The sequence below is a fragment of the Vigna umbellata genome, chromosome 9 (genome assembly GCF_029865625.1).
Source record: "Vigna umbellata cultivar VRB3 chromosome 9, Vumbellata_1.0, whole genome shotgun sequence".
NCBI lineage: Eukaryota > Viridiplantae > Streptophyta > Magnoliopsida > Fabales > Fabaceae > Vigna > Vigna umbellata.
This window is the reverse complement of record NC_142173.1, coordinates 26852311-26867663: the sequence shown is the minus strand read 5'-3', so window position 1 is coordinate 26867663 and position 15353 is coordinate 26852311. Positions and strand designations below refer to the sequence as shown.

General features: G+C 31.9%; 1 protein-coding gene and 1 pseudogene across 1 annotated transcript; one reads left to right on the top strand and one right to left on the bottom strand.

Annotated features, from left to right (window-relative positions):
* Nucleotides 1-8435: 8435 nt before the first annotated feature.
* LOC148193096 (uncharacterized) lies at nucleotides 8436-8988 on the top strand. Its single transcript, XM_088097936.1, has one exon. The coding sequence runs from the start codon at nucleotides 8453-8455 to the stop codon at nucleotides 8858-8860; it is 408 nt and encodes a 135-aa protein (XP_087954062.1). The 5' UTR covers nucleotides 8436-8452; the 3' UTR covers nucleotides 8861-8988.
* Nucleotides 8989-13002: 4014 nt separating this feature from the next.
* On the bottom strand, nucleotides 13003-14274 carry LOC148193095 (uncharacterized; annotated as a pseudogene).
* Nucleotides 14275-15353: the final 1079 nt, after the last annotated feature.

Here is a 15353-nt window from a genome sequence, read left to right as displayed (position 1 = left end):
TTTTGATTTTAAAATAACATTTTAGTAACCATGCTTTACTTGTGTTTAAATTCTTGATTAATGAATCATTATTATGTTAATTAAAATAGAAAAATTATTTTATGCAAAATTTTAAATTCGAACCTTATAAATAAAAAAGATTGAATATATAGGATTTGATCAAATGTGTAAGTTAAATCATATGAAATTTGATATTTAAAATAGTTATTGTAAAATGCACGTACTTTTATCGCACTGATTTATAAATAAACAATTATGTAAAAAAAATGCAAGTATTATTTGATCATGGAAATAAGAGACCTTTTAATTTGAAGTAAACTAATAAAATAAATGAAGAAATTTTAATTTTAATAATTATATAGCTATATAGTTTTTTAAAAGAGTCATATTTAATGCATTAATTTATATTGAATTTATAGTAAGAGAAAACTTATTTAAATGAATAGCTGTATAATATTTTAAAAATAAAAATATGGATGCGGATTTGATTAGTTATATAGAGAATCATTGACTTAGATAATACTTAAAAATTGCTTTATTTGAAAAAATTGAAAAAAAAAACATTGAATATTGCCCTTTTTAACGAAATATTTCCGATCAACCTTCATTAAGTCATTCATAGTGGTTTTAATTCGGGTTCGTGTTATTAGGTTGTTTGCATCATACAAGAGTAAAAGTAATGGATTAATGTATTAATTCTATTTCATTTCATTCATCAAATTGAGATCTTATTTTCTAGTCGTGATCTACCGAGCTTCTTCAGAATGAGATAGAGATAAAAGTAGAGTGAAAAACACTCAATGGAAGGTCTTTGGTGTTGACCTAGGTTACTTCATCTCCATTAGGATGAATGCTAAAAGGTCTACTTTTATTATAGTAGTTAGGACGAGTGGCTAAAGCTCACTATGAAAAAAATGTGGAGATGAAAGTCACTTCTTATTTTCCTCCCTACAAAACCAACCAATTCATTATTGGCAAACTAGAGGAAGAAAAAAAGTGTGATTATGAATACCAATGAGTTTTCTTCTCGGATGGGACACCTATAACAACCTTGAGGGGACTAAGAGGAGTTGGTGTTATACTCATTACACATAAGAAGAATGTAGATTTCAATTCAGTTTACACTCTCCTTATTGGATATCACTCATTATATTTCCCTACTTGGGGAGTGAGAAGTGAATAAGGGACTTGTCATGGATACAAGTGAAACAAAGGCATAAATCATTGGGATACAAACATTCTTGGAATTATTGATGAAATTTTACTAACAAAAATAAATTTGTCAAAAAATTTGAATTACCGACAAATTTTAAAATTTAAATTATCAACATATTTTATCGATAGATTTGTTATTGGCGAAAAAATTTGTCAGTAATACATATTTCATTTACCACATATTTTTCCGTTCATAAATAAAGTATGTATTAATAATAAAATAATTTGTCAATAAAAATGTCGGTAAAAAAGAATGAGAAATTTTTCTCCCAAATCTTCTGTAGTAATGTCTAAACATAAAACCTTTTTTTCATCTTCTCCCACGCCGCACAACCTACCACCATCGGAACCTCTGGATATATGAGAGGCCAAACCTCTTCATCTTCATCTCCTCCTCACGCCCAAACCATAGGATCACTGAGTTGTCTTATTGGCCGAGCTACCTTGTTGCTCGAGACACCACACATTCTCCATTGCCTTACCCCTTTTCAATGTAACCAATTGTTTACCACAAACCAACATGGAGAAGTAAAAGCGAAAAAGAGACGAGGAAGGAAAGGGACAACATATTGCGATCATGGTGGCAACAATGCTACACGACGATGGCTATACCGGTGTTGTTGGACCTTGAGCTGGTATGGGAAGCATGGTCGCAACTTAGGATGTAGAGTTTTCTATGTTACATGAGCGCACAAATCAAACCAGAGAATGAACGTGTTACAATTGGCGAAGTATTCAACAATGATCGGCTTGGTTGGCGAGGGTTCTACTCAAAAAAATGGCTTGATGAATGCAGGATTCAATTGTTGCATGATTTTTTTATGGAGGTGCTACAAAGGTTTACGCATGCTAGGAAGCCGACTCATTGGTTCTTTTATTGGGCAAGGAAAAGTCTTGGGTTTGCTCATGATTCTGGAAATTATAATTGTATGATGAGCATTCTTGGGAGGACTAGACAGTTAGAGACAATGGTGGCTGAGTTGTTGATTGGCCAACCTTGAGAACTGGCCGAGATGTTGACTTGGGCGAGCTTGAGAAGATTGGTGTTTATCGAAAGATTTTTTCTTCAATAATTATTGACGAATTTTTTCCTTCAGTTACTGACGAATTTTTCTTTGATAATTATCGAAGGATATATATTTTTGTCGGTAAATTTTACCGACTACACTTTTACCAACAAATTTTACTCCACCAGCAATCCGCCAGCAAAAAGTCGATACCAACAAATTTTTTACGTTTCCGACGTATTTAAACTGTTAGTAATACCTTTTTTTTTGTAGTCTTGTTTTTGTATCATTTTATTCATTTTTTGACCTTTGAGGAGACTTCCCCACTTAAGCCATAGTAAATGACCTAACCACTCTACTTAGTTCTTCGTTAAGGGAGAGCTTTCTCTCTACCTTCGGGGTACTAAGTGAAATTGGATATTTCATTTCTATCCATTGATGTCTTGGACGAAGATATTCTTGAAAGTAAACCTTCATTCTTGGATAAATACTTTCTTGTTGCTCCTTTATTATATAATGATCTACCATGCTGCTTTGAACGTCCTTGAATTGGTGCATCCTTTGCTTAGAGTGAAAAACAAGGGCACATGACATTATAAATAAGAGATGGCTAAGCTCAAACTTCAAAGGAAGCAAGTACAATAAAATAGGGAGGAAGGAAGAATGCAAGCAACGAATATAAGCATCCTAGCATCATGTGAAAGAATTGTATGCGCATAAGTTAAATAAGGAGGACTGATTATATAGAAATATGAAAATGCAGTGAAAGTAGTTTACACTATGCCTTCAAAGACCATGACATATTTATTTACCCTATAGATTACTGGAACCACTAAAGTTTTGACTAGACTCAATCATTCGAGAGTTAGTATTAAAGAAAGTAGTAGAAAATTAAAGACGACTTTGCATTGAAAGCAAGGAAATTCGTTAAACTAGTAGTTTTAAAGTAATGACATCTTGTTGATTCCTAGCTGACTAATAAGAGTTATAAAAAGAATCCCTTCATATTCTATTTTCTATTTCTACAAATCTTTCATCGCTTAGATGTGTTTGCCCTGCCCATGTGTAAAAAATAATAACTATATTATGTTATACCCGATTTGCTAACTACCTTCACTAGTGCATGAAGGAGAAATTGCATCGGTTAATTTTGCTTATAGGCACCGGTTTTGCAACCGAGGCATATACGAACGAGGTAAAAAGGGGGTGGTTTTATGCCTCGGTTCTGAACCGGGTTAAAACGATATCGGATTATGCCTCGGTTCTTAGATAATCGAGGTAATAGCGTGTTTTTTTTCGGTATGCACAGTCCACTTCTCCCTCTTCCTTGCACAGTCCATAGTCCAAAGTTCAAGCAAAACATTCCACAGTTCAAGCACAGTTCAAGCAAAACAGTCCACAGTTCAAGCAAAACAAAACAGTCCACGGTCCAAGCAAAAGGGTTATTGAATTTTCCCTCCCTTTCACAAAACAAATCTCAAAAATATAGAACCAAATATCAGAAGCAAGCACTCCAACAACAACTACACTAGCCTAACAAACCAGAATAGAGAGAAGAAAAGATGAAGGTTGATGCCTCCCCTTCTCGCAGAAACGCCACCACTGCAGGACGCCCTTGCCGCGACCTCGCCGCGACCTCGCTACCGTCTCGTCGTGACCTAGCCGCCACCTCGCCTCCACAGAAACCACCGCGATTCGTTCAACCCTTAGATCGGCGAGCCTCCCATCATAGTCGCCGTGGTACTCGTCTCCACCATCGCGCCTCCCCTCCGCTTTCAATGCCGGCCACCATCGCGCCTCTCCTCTGCTTTCGACGCCGGCCACCATCGCGCCTCCCTCCGGAGCGCAAGCTGCTGCAGTGGAGGAAAGAACCTCCTCGCGCCGTGGCTGCCAAGTGGGAGAAGAGAGATTCCCCTTTTCTGCTGCGAGAGTTTCTGCTTCTGCTGCGAGAGGAAAGAAAAGCGTTTTGTGTAAAATGAAAAAGGAGATACGAGTGTAGGTCTGCGAGAGGTAATAGGCCTCGGTTCTTTTTTAACCGAGTCAATACCCAAAACACAGAACTCGGTTCCACCTTTCACCGAGTTAATAGGCTGGAATGTGTGCTATATGCTTCGGTTCTCACTGAACCGAGACATATAAATTCATCAAAACTAAAAAATTGCCACCGATTTCTGATAGGCTTCGGTTTTTCTTAGACCGAAGTCTATTAGGCGAATTAAAAAGTATATTTTTTACTAGTGCTTGCTATAAACATCGCGAGGAGTAATGAAAAGTAAGATATCATAAAGATACAAACTAACAAATAATGACACTTCATTGTGTCCCTATATGTCTCATAATAAAGATGCGTATTCAACCAATTCCTAATTTTAAGATTAAGAATTTTACAATGATATAGACATTTTATATAAAAATAAAGTTATAATGCTAACCAACAAGCAAACATTATCATTAAAGCATGAAAGAATTTGCAATGCAATTTTAAATACTCTCACATATATATTCATTCAATAAAGTAAAGCAAGTAAGAGCGCGAGACTAAGACTACAACTCACTTTCAAGATAAATTCGACCCTTCATTCCATAAACCACAATTTGGCATACACACTAATAAAAATAATAAAACAAAAGTATAATATTAATTAAAATAATACATAAACAATTAAAAACCTAATATTTTACAAATAATAAACACAAAATTAGTTGTCATCAATTGTTAATTCTATTATTAAAATTATTGCAGTAATATAAATTCAGACCTTGGCAAATAAACAATAATCTGAAGTGTGAAAACATTGTATTTTTTGTGCCAATTACTATAGATGAAGGCACAAGGGTCCAACATTAATTTGTGGGATATATATGAAATTATGTTTGAGTTATCCCATGTGAAGAGATGCCCCAATTATGGCAGGCATATGTTACTATTTATGCACGTAAAAGACCCTTAAAAAGATCAACAACTCAAATACTAAATGGGACCAAATACAATGATTCAACAATAAATATATGCATGGCTGAATAAAAACCATGTCTTCTGCTATAACCATGCTCACGTTACATTTCTTTACCTTATCACAAATTTATTTTGACTCTTAAATTATGCCCACATTCATTGTAGCTAGTTATAACTATCATAGATAAACTCCCTCTTCAAATTTCTTTATCTTAGGGCCAAACTTTTGTTAGTAGGAGTTTATTTGTTTAATTAAGTTTTAAATCCTCAATAAATTCACATATCTTAATTGTTAATTTTTTTAGTTTATTCAATACTTACAAGTTTTATATTTATATTGTTATGTGGCTATCTTTGTTTTATCTCTATTTATCTTTATGTAATAAATATGAATTTTTGTAATTAATACAAGTGATATTTTAATGTAAAATGATAACTATCTTTTAAAAATATTTAGGATAATTTCGTTATTCAACATGTTTTTAATTAAAATAATAGAGTTATTTGTTATTTTACCTTAACCACATTATTATTTTATATTATTAAGAAATAGATTTTAAGTCTAACCTAATTTTACAAAATTAATTTATAAGGTAAGATTTACACTTACTTGTATATTTTGAATTTGTCTTATTTCTAATTGAGGTAAGATTTTCAATCCATCTCTTTCATGTCAAGGTATATTCATTTTAAGCGTAACTATAGATATTAATGGATGTTCCGATAACGGGTGAAATAATAGATTCTATAACCAAGAAATTTCGCTAAGATAAGTTTTAACAATATCATAATAAAAAATGAATTTTAAGTCTAACTCAATCTTACAAAACTAGCTTGTAATATAAGATTTATACTCATTTATATATAATAAATTATTCTTAATTGATACGAGATTTCCAACATATATTAATTTCAAAATCTTATATTTTTAAATAAACAAATATAAGTAAGATGACAAAGTAAGATACCAATTAATGAGTTGATTAATATAAAAAACATATAAAGTAATTTTCTTATATATTTTTTAACATGTCAAATAGGAGATTGTAGAACTTAACCTTCAATCCACCTCTCATGTGATGTTGTAATTCTCATAATGTATAAACTCTCTTAAAAGGTTACTCAATATTCTAGATTCTTGAAAATAATGACTAAGATTATATTAGAGACTAAACTACAGCAATTATAGGTTGATACCCAAATTCACGCAATGCACATTTCTCTTAGACGAGAAGATAATCAAACTTAGAAGATAATCAAACTTGACCGTAACTCAAAACAATATATTTTCTTCATCAGTTTTTGGTCTCGAATTGACTTTGTGATGGGTGGAATTGAAATATGGAGAGGAATGCAAACATGGTTACTGGCATCAACTTTAGTGTGGGGACAACAGAATTAAAGTGCAAGCAATCATATTTATATTTCATGTTTTTTTGTGCTTTACTGTGTCGATTTTTTCTTCTAAAATCATTAGCATTCAATTTCTACGACAAACAACCTTATTCACTTTCTCTATGTAATTATGTTTATTAGAATTAAAATGATTCCAAACTATTTTTACATATTTTTGTTTATTAATAATTTTATAAAATCAATATTTAAGATGAGAATTGTGTCTTTATGTAAATTTATTTTATTTTTAACCAACATAAGAAAAGACATATGTTTTACTTTTTATGTTGAAGTATATATATTTTGAGTATAAGAATATTCATTAATAATTGTTTGATAACTATGATAAATCTAATAAATAATAAATTTTGTTAAGATAAAATTTAAAATTTTTAAATATTATTTTAAAAAATAGATTTTAAACTTATCTTAATTTTATTTAATCGAGGTAAAATCACTAACATTTTTCATTGTGAATTTCTTAACAAAAATTGAATTTCATATTCCCCTCGTATAATGCGGAGTCTATAATAGATAAAGAAAAAACTTTGTAGTATATAAAAAATGAAAGTGATGAAATTAAGTGACTATAAAGTAGCAGTTGAATATTAGCGCGTTTTAAGCAGTAATATGAGGGCATAACCGTCGCTAATTTAGAATTATACACTAATTAATGCAATTGACCAAATCTTACGTTCTATTGGGGCAAACGGCGTAATAAAAGTTCAAACGCTACTCTTTTCTTAATAGAATGATCCAATTATCGTTATAGCAGCACTGTAGAGCGTTTAGCTTTCGTTTTTCTTCTTAGAGTAAAACAAAATTATTTTAAATACGATTTTTAAAATAATTAAACTTAATGCTTTTAATTTCTAAATATTAAATTTACGATTTTATAAAACCGATTTTGGGTCAAAACTATTTTTTTTTGTAAATAGAGATTAAAGTAATATTTTAAATTAGAAAATCCAAACGGGATTTATGTTAGATGCAATGTTAAACCAAATAATTATTGTAAATTGTTGTCAACTTTACCAAACGTGGCAATCTTTTATTGCCTCTAACAGACTATGATTATTATTTGTTGCATATTATAGATATAAAATAATCTTGTTCGACAATAACTTTTTTTATAAAGAACTGGTGAAGAAATGTGTTATTTTTCTATGACAACAAAAAGTAGTAAAATTATTATTATTATTATTACTATAATTATAAAATTAAATATAAATAAATTTATAATTTTATTGTAAATAGTTTTTATTCATTTTATAAATAGTTTTATAATTAAAAGAATGATCTAATAAAAAATGTCAAATTTTAAAAAGTAGTTACTTAAAATATAAAATTAATAAAATAGTTATTTTAATTTAAAAAACTTTATTTAAAGGGTAAAATTGAAAAATGAACGTGGACACAACAAAAAATGGAATCTCCTCAATAAATTGGTATAAATTTTTAAGAAATTATTTAAAAGTTAATTTGAAAAACAAATGTGAACACCAAAATAAAAAATCTTCTTTATACATAGGTATGGATAAAATCAATCAATAAAAATTACATTTTTTGTAAAACTATATATGTAACTCAAATGATTCCAAAGCTTTTTTTTTTTTTTTGAAACAAGAGTTATGGTTAATTAAGGTGATAGACGCGTCTCCACCATTAAAATATTGATTTCTAAGGTATGAAAGAAATGAAAAAGCATGCACAGACAATTGATAGTGATGATGAAAAGAAGCAAGAGAATCTCACTTTTTTTATATCTCCATCATACGGCGCAACAAACGGATACCCCATGTTCTTTCTCTCTATTTATAGCTCACTTTTCATACCCTATCTCGCCATATTTTCTTCTTCTGCAACTTACATCATTAACATGGGAAACTGTTTGAGGAAAAGCAACATATCAGCACAGAATAATGAGAAGGTAAAGGTAGTTCGAATATTGTCCAAGTTGGAAGCAGCAGAGATGGAAGAAAGGATGATGAAGAAGAAGGTGATGAGGTTGATGGTGAAAAATGGTGGCAGTTGTAAAAGTGGGGGTGTGAGGATTAGCGTGGTGATGAGTCAGCAAGAGTTGAAGAGGATGTTGAGGTGCATTGATGAAGCTCGGCAGCAGAGTTCAATGGAGGAATTTCTGCATGCTGTGAAGTTGAGAGGAAGAAGAATTTTACAAGTTGGTGGTGATTGTGATCATGACAGAATCAGTTCTTGGAAGCCATCTTTAGACACTATTCCAGAGGATTGCTTCATCAATTCAAACTCAACAATATGTAAACAATGACACTTTTTTCTTATATATATTTGATGTGTTCAACATCAATCATGTGTACGTAGTTTCAATCTTACTTAGAGAATACAAATTCAGTTTATGATGCCTTTCTTCTTCCAAACGAGAAATTTTGTTGGGATGGGGACAATAGTAACATGAACTATATTATATCCTAACATTTTCTATTTTTAAGATTTTTTTAAACTCATTTATAACTATTATAATTTTTTGTTCCAAAATATATAATTAAAAACCTAAAGACTATAGCTAAAGATATTCTGGTCATATTCATTACAAGTAAAATTGAGTAGTTGATAATTTAATAATAATTAACCAAAGGTGCTTAACAGTAACTATTAAAATAGTTTTTTTATTAAAATTTTGAATTCCAAAAACTATGAGAATATATATATATATATATATATATATATATATATATATATATATATATATATATATATGTATGTATATATATATATATATATATATATAGGTTCGTGTTTAAAGTAAGGAAAATTTGGTCTTCCTCTTAGGTTCACTAACAGAAAAGTTGTATTAATATCTTGATATTTATTGAGCGATGATAAACTAAATGAGAATAATTAAAAAATTAACATATCAAAGATTCCTCCTTGTTATATATTAGGGTACAAAATTTTTTAAATTATTTTTAATATAATTATTTTTTTCACATATAAGTTTAAAGAATTTATTTTTTTATAAATTTTTTATTACAATATTCAATAATAACTTAGATTATTTTTTAAAATTTGTAAAAATGCTAACCCACAGTGTTTTCGCAATAAGGTTGTAATTATTTTACACCAGTGCGGGTTTTAGACATATGTTATTTTGGGCTTTTAACGTCAGATTCTGATCCGACGTCTTTATGGGTGACGTTAGGGTGTTGCTCCCTCCACCACCACCCTATACTTCCTCTACCTCCCCACATTATTTTAAATACAATTATATCCTTAAGTTAAAAAGATTTTTACTTTTATCCTATTTTAAATAATTTGAAACCCTAATTTTACTTTCCCAGCACCCACCCACGGAACTCTCTTCTCCTTTCCCCATTTTCGTTTCACCTCCCCACCTCCCGCACTTCCATTCATTTTTCTTCCCAGTTTTTTTTTGGTTTGAAAGCTTCCATTGTCGCCGTGGTGTGGAGGAACACCGAGAGCGTCCAGAGCATTAACCAGCGTGAGGAAGTATACATCAACGGAGGTGACATCCTTTAACGGATGTCCCTAATAAAACAAACTCTAAAATAAAAAACGTAACCTGAGGTAACATCTTCAACGGATGTTGACATCCGTTGAAGGATGTTGACATCCGTTGAAGGATGTTGACATCCGTTGAAGGATGTTGACATCCGTTGAAGGATGTTGACATCCGTTGAAGGATGTCACCTCCGTTTAAAGGTTACATTTTTTATTTTAGGGTTTTATTTCAAGGTTTATTTGAATACGAGGAAGCACGACACGCACTCCACCACTCCACGCACTGCACCACGAGAGCGACAATGCACCACGAGAGGGAGACTGCTTGACAATTCTTTCCACCACCACCAACCTTTGCAACTTGTAGTATCTCACAACGACGAAAGAAAGAGAGGAAGAAATATAATGTTAAAATGAAAGAAAAGTATTTTACTCATCGGGACTAGAATAGGTTATTAGTGAAATAGGTTGTGAATGGGTAAAATTAAAAAATAATAACCCTAAAAATAAAATTTTACTGAGGGACAAAATAGTAAAGGGGAGGTGGAGGGAGAAAGGTGTGGTGGTGGAGGGAGCAACACCCGTGACGTTAATGGGACGTCGAACTCCACAGGTCCGACGTCTTTATAGACGTCAGACATGGCATTAACCGACATCTAATAGACGTCAGACATGACATTAACGGACGTCTACTGCAACTCGTGTCTTTGGGTAGCATAGTAGCCCCTTCTTCCTTTGCTAGTTTCGTCATAGAAAAGGTTGTGTCTTTTGGACCTCGCATTTCAACCGAAAACCGAATCTGGGTCCTTGCATAGTTTCATTCCAACCGGCAATGAAAACGAATACGGTGACATGAGAATTTACGAAAATACCACCAGTCAATAATTTACGTTGCTTATTTTGTGGTCTGACGTCTACGAGGTGGCGTTAAAAGCCAATTTTGCACTAGTATTATAAGATTTTGAGGAAACGAAAATTCCTTTATGATAAGTTGTTTTCAAAATGTTCAAAATATATCAAAATGAGAAAATTACAAAACATAACTCTTAAATTGTATTGGAAATAAAGGAAGTTCTTAAGCTTGTAAATTGAAATTGATAAAAATAATTTATTAGAAATGACTATTGAATAAATAAAACACTCAAATGAAGTTCGTGAAAATTCGTGATATAAGAAAATATAGAAATTGATAAAAAATGTATAACAATAGAAAAGGACGAATTAAACATAACGATACCATTTCCAAAAGATAAAATAATATATATTTCAATTAATGTTTTATTAAGATATTGTAAAATGGAGAACTATGATACGAAACTATTATTTATTCTTAAAATTTAGAATAAAAAAAGTATATTGTTTTTTTTAAAACTTATTTTATGTAAGTGATGTTACATGAAAACTGAAAATTGCAAAAAAGTTTGTCATAAATTCAAAAGTTATTATGTAGAAAATTATTGATAAAAAAAATAAAGATTGGAAAAAATCCTAAATAGATTATAGTTAGTGAAATATATTTTTAAAAACAATTTTATTTTTCATGGGAGCCGAATGAGAAAATGTATAAAAAATGATGAAATTTCTTTTAGTTTGATCGAAATGTTTTTCAAATTTAATTCTATTATATGCATTAACATGTTAAACCTTTTAAAAAAATAAATTTGTGCTCATTACTTATACAATATAAAATTGCTAGTCATCCAAACAAAATAATAATGATGAAAAATTATTAAATAATGAGACTAGAGTATTTTAATATTAAAAGTTTAAAATACAAATATTATTTTTATAAACAAGTTTAATTATTTTAAAATACATATTTTTTCTATAATTTTTTTTTCTAAAACTTTCTCTCCGTTCTCTTTGAGATATTTTATAATTCGTTCATCCTTTTGGAGATTAGAGATCGTAGGATTTTTCTTGGTGTTGAGCTCATTAATATCAACAACAACAACCACTTCATCAAACAATGTTTAGAATTTGAACTTACAATTCTTTGTAAGATCAATGCAGCTGAGGAAGATATCATGTTTCCATCAGATTTAGTCCGACCAGCCTCCACAGCTCTTACCTAACAGGTGCAGGTGCTAGGTCCGGGGACTCAAGCCCCAAGGCATCCGCTTGAGACTTTCTAATTTTCTTTTCCAGTTTTGCATAACCACCTCGTGATAACAAGTGTGATGCATCGTTTAGCCTTTGCCTTTTCTAGGCGGCTAACATTTTACCCTGTGAAACCATGTATATTTATAAGTGTAAAATCATAAAAACTCAATGGAAGACTTTGTAGATGTTAAGAAACATACCTTCCATTCCTCAGACTCTCTAGATGCACGAAACTGTATCCACTCCTCCTCTGTGAAGGTATAATGCTGACATGGATTTTCATGTTGTCTGTCTCCAAAGACATATAGTCGTGTCAGCCTTGTCTTGAAATCCCTCAATCTTATCGTTATATGCGAAACACTTTCTTTCTAATCTGTATTGTGTTTGGAATATCATAATGTTGCTGTTTAAAACAAAAAACATGTTAATGACATAATAAGATAAAAGAAATAAGTATATCAAAATTCTTTTAAGTAAACATACCTCAATATCTTGCCATAAGAGGTTCTTCTCGACCTCTGGGACGTCATCCCAAGATGCATGAAGGATAGAGACACGACTTTTTGCTAACTTACCCAGATAACTCCTAAATCTATCAGCATTTGGCCCTGATGCCTGACCTGATCTGAAGCCAATGTCAACATGTCTCCTCTGCCCATCAACGCGTCCGGATGTCACATCTGGCAATCGTGTGACGCCTCGACCACGTCTGGTCTGTCTTGATCCTGAGTTTGAGGCCGACATACCTGAAAAATATATACAAGGTTAGTAATAATTCAAATATGATGAAACTACATATAAAGTCATTACAAAAAATATCACAACCTATTAAGATATTGTTTTCTCCCAGATCCCTTCATTGTGATCGCTACGAATTGCCTGGATGTCATCGGCAACGTCATCAACTGAGTCTTCAATGAGTCTTGAAGCAACATATGTTGTCTCAAGTATATCAAGAGAATCTTCATCATCATATCCTTGCATGTTTTTTCCTTCTAAAACCACTGACCATTTTTTATTCGCTGGATCATTTACGTAGAATATTTGTTTTGCTTGACTAGCCATGATAAATGGTTCATCAGTGTAATTCATCTTGTTCAAGTCTACCAATGTGAAACCAAAGTCATCTGTCATGACACTAGAATTTATATCAACCCATTTACACTTGAAAACTGGGACTCTAAAACTGACATAATCAGCTTCTCATATTTCTTGTATTATTCCAAAATAACTCATGGATGTTGTGATTGGATTTTTGTCTTTAGAACTAGCAAAGTGCACAGCCTCAGCTTGTAGTGTAACGCCACTATTTTGAACTCTACTTTTGTCATTTTCTAGCTTTGTCTGAAAAGAAATATTGTTTATATAGTACCCACCATATGTAATGTCATCTGTGTTCGGCCCACGGGATAACCTCAATAAACTTTCAGAAACATGTGGAGTCGCATAAACCTTTTTCTTAAACCATTGTAAGAAGGTTTTGACATGTTCATTAACAAGTCATTTTTCACTCATTCTTGGGTGTGATGCCTTTATTTCATTAATGTGTTCAGAAATGTAAGGAATCACATCAACAGTGTTGTTTAAGATGTACAAATGAGCTTGGTCAACTTCTTTTCTACTAACACTTTGAATTCTCACACCTCGAACACCCTTACCTTCACATTTTCCTTCATGTCTGCTCTTGGAAAAACCCACTGGTTCACAAGTTGGCATATAACTTGAACAAAATTCATTGGCTTCTTCTGCAACGTATCGCTCTATGATTGAAGCTTATGGTCGATACTGATTCTTGACATATCCCTTTAAGATCTTCATGTATCTTTCAACTGGGTACATCCACCTTAAGAAGACCGACCCACATATTCGAATTTCTCTGACTAGATGAACAATCAAATGAACCATGATATCAAAAAAAGGTGGAAAATACATCTCCAATTCACATAGTAGTCTTATTCCTTCATTTTCCAATTGATCTAAACCTCGAGGGTTAATAACTTTCTTGCAAATGGCATTAAAGAACAAACTCAGACGTGTCAGAATACCCCTAACAGAAGGAGGTAATATGCCTCGAATAACAACTGGTAACAATTGTTGCATCAATACATGACAATTGTGAGACTTTAAACCAACTAACTTTAACTCTTGCATAGAAACAAGGTTACTAATATTTGAAGAATAACCTTGTGGAACCTTCACACTTCTTAAACAGTTACAAAAACTTTGTATTTTTTTTTAGAAAGAGTGTGACAGGCTGGGGGCAGATAGGTGCGTCTTCCTATTATCTGTAGATGTAACTCAGATCGGATTTCCATGTCAATCAAATCTTGTCGTGCTTTTATTCCATCTTTGTTGTTCCCTTTCATGTTTAATAAAGTTCCAATGACATTGTCACAAAAATTTTTTCAATGTGCATCACATTAATACAATGTCTAACATCAAGTTTACACCAGTATGGAAGATTAAAAAATATTGACCGTTTCTTCCAAATGTTTTTTGCAAAGGTACTTTTATGATGTTTTCCAAACACAATGTCGATGTTTTTGACTTTGTTGTACACCTCTTCACCATTTCGGGGTCTGGACACAACCTCATCCTTAACACATCCATTAAATGCTTTTTTCAATCTACGATAAGGGTGATTACGAGGAAGGAATTTTCGATGTCTTGTATATACCGTCTTCTGACCATGCTTTAATTGAAGGTAACTAGTGTTTTCTTCACATATGGGACATGCAAAATGACCTTTAACACTATAACCGCTCAAGTTTCCATACGCTGGGAAATCATTTATAGTGCAAAACAACATTGCACGCAAACGGAACTGTTCTTCAACATGTGAATCAAACACTTCCACCCCTTCTTCCCACAACAATTTCAAATCATCAATTAAAGGTTTTAAGTAAACATCAATACATTTCCAAGTTGTCTAGGACTCGATATCATCATGGACAACATTACATATTTTCTCTTCATGCACAACGAACGAGAAAGATTGTATATCATCAACATAACTGGCCATGAACTATGTTTGCTACTTAAGTTCCCATAAGGATTCATACCATCAGTTGCAAGTGCAAGTCTTAAGTTTCTTGGATCTGCACTAAATTCTGGAAATTTTTCATCAATCTTCCTCCATTGTGGTGAATCAGCTGGGTGTCGAAGAAGATTATCGCACT

What these genes read in the sequence shown, in the direction of transcription:
- LOC148193096 (XM_088097936.1), top strand. Translation starts at nt 8,453, where the DNA reads ATGGGAAACTGTTTGAGGAAAAGCAACATATCAGCACAGAATAATGAG.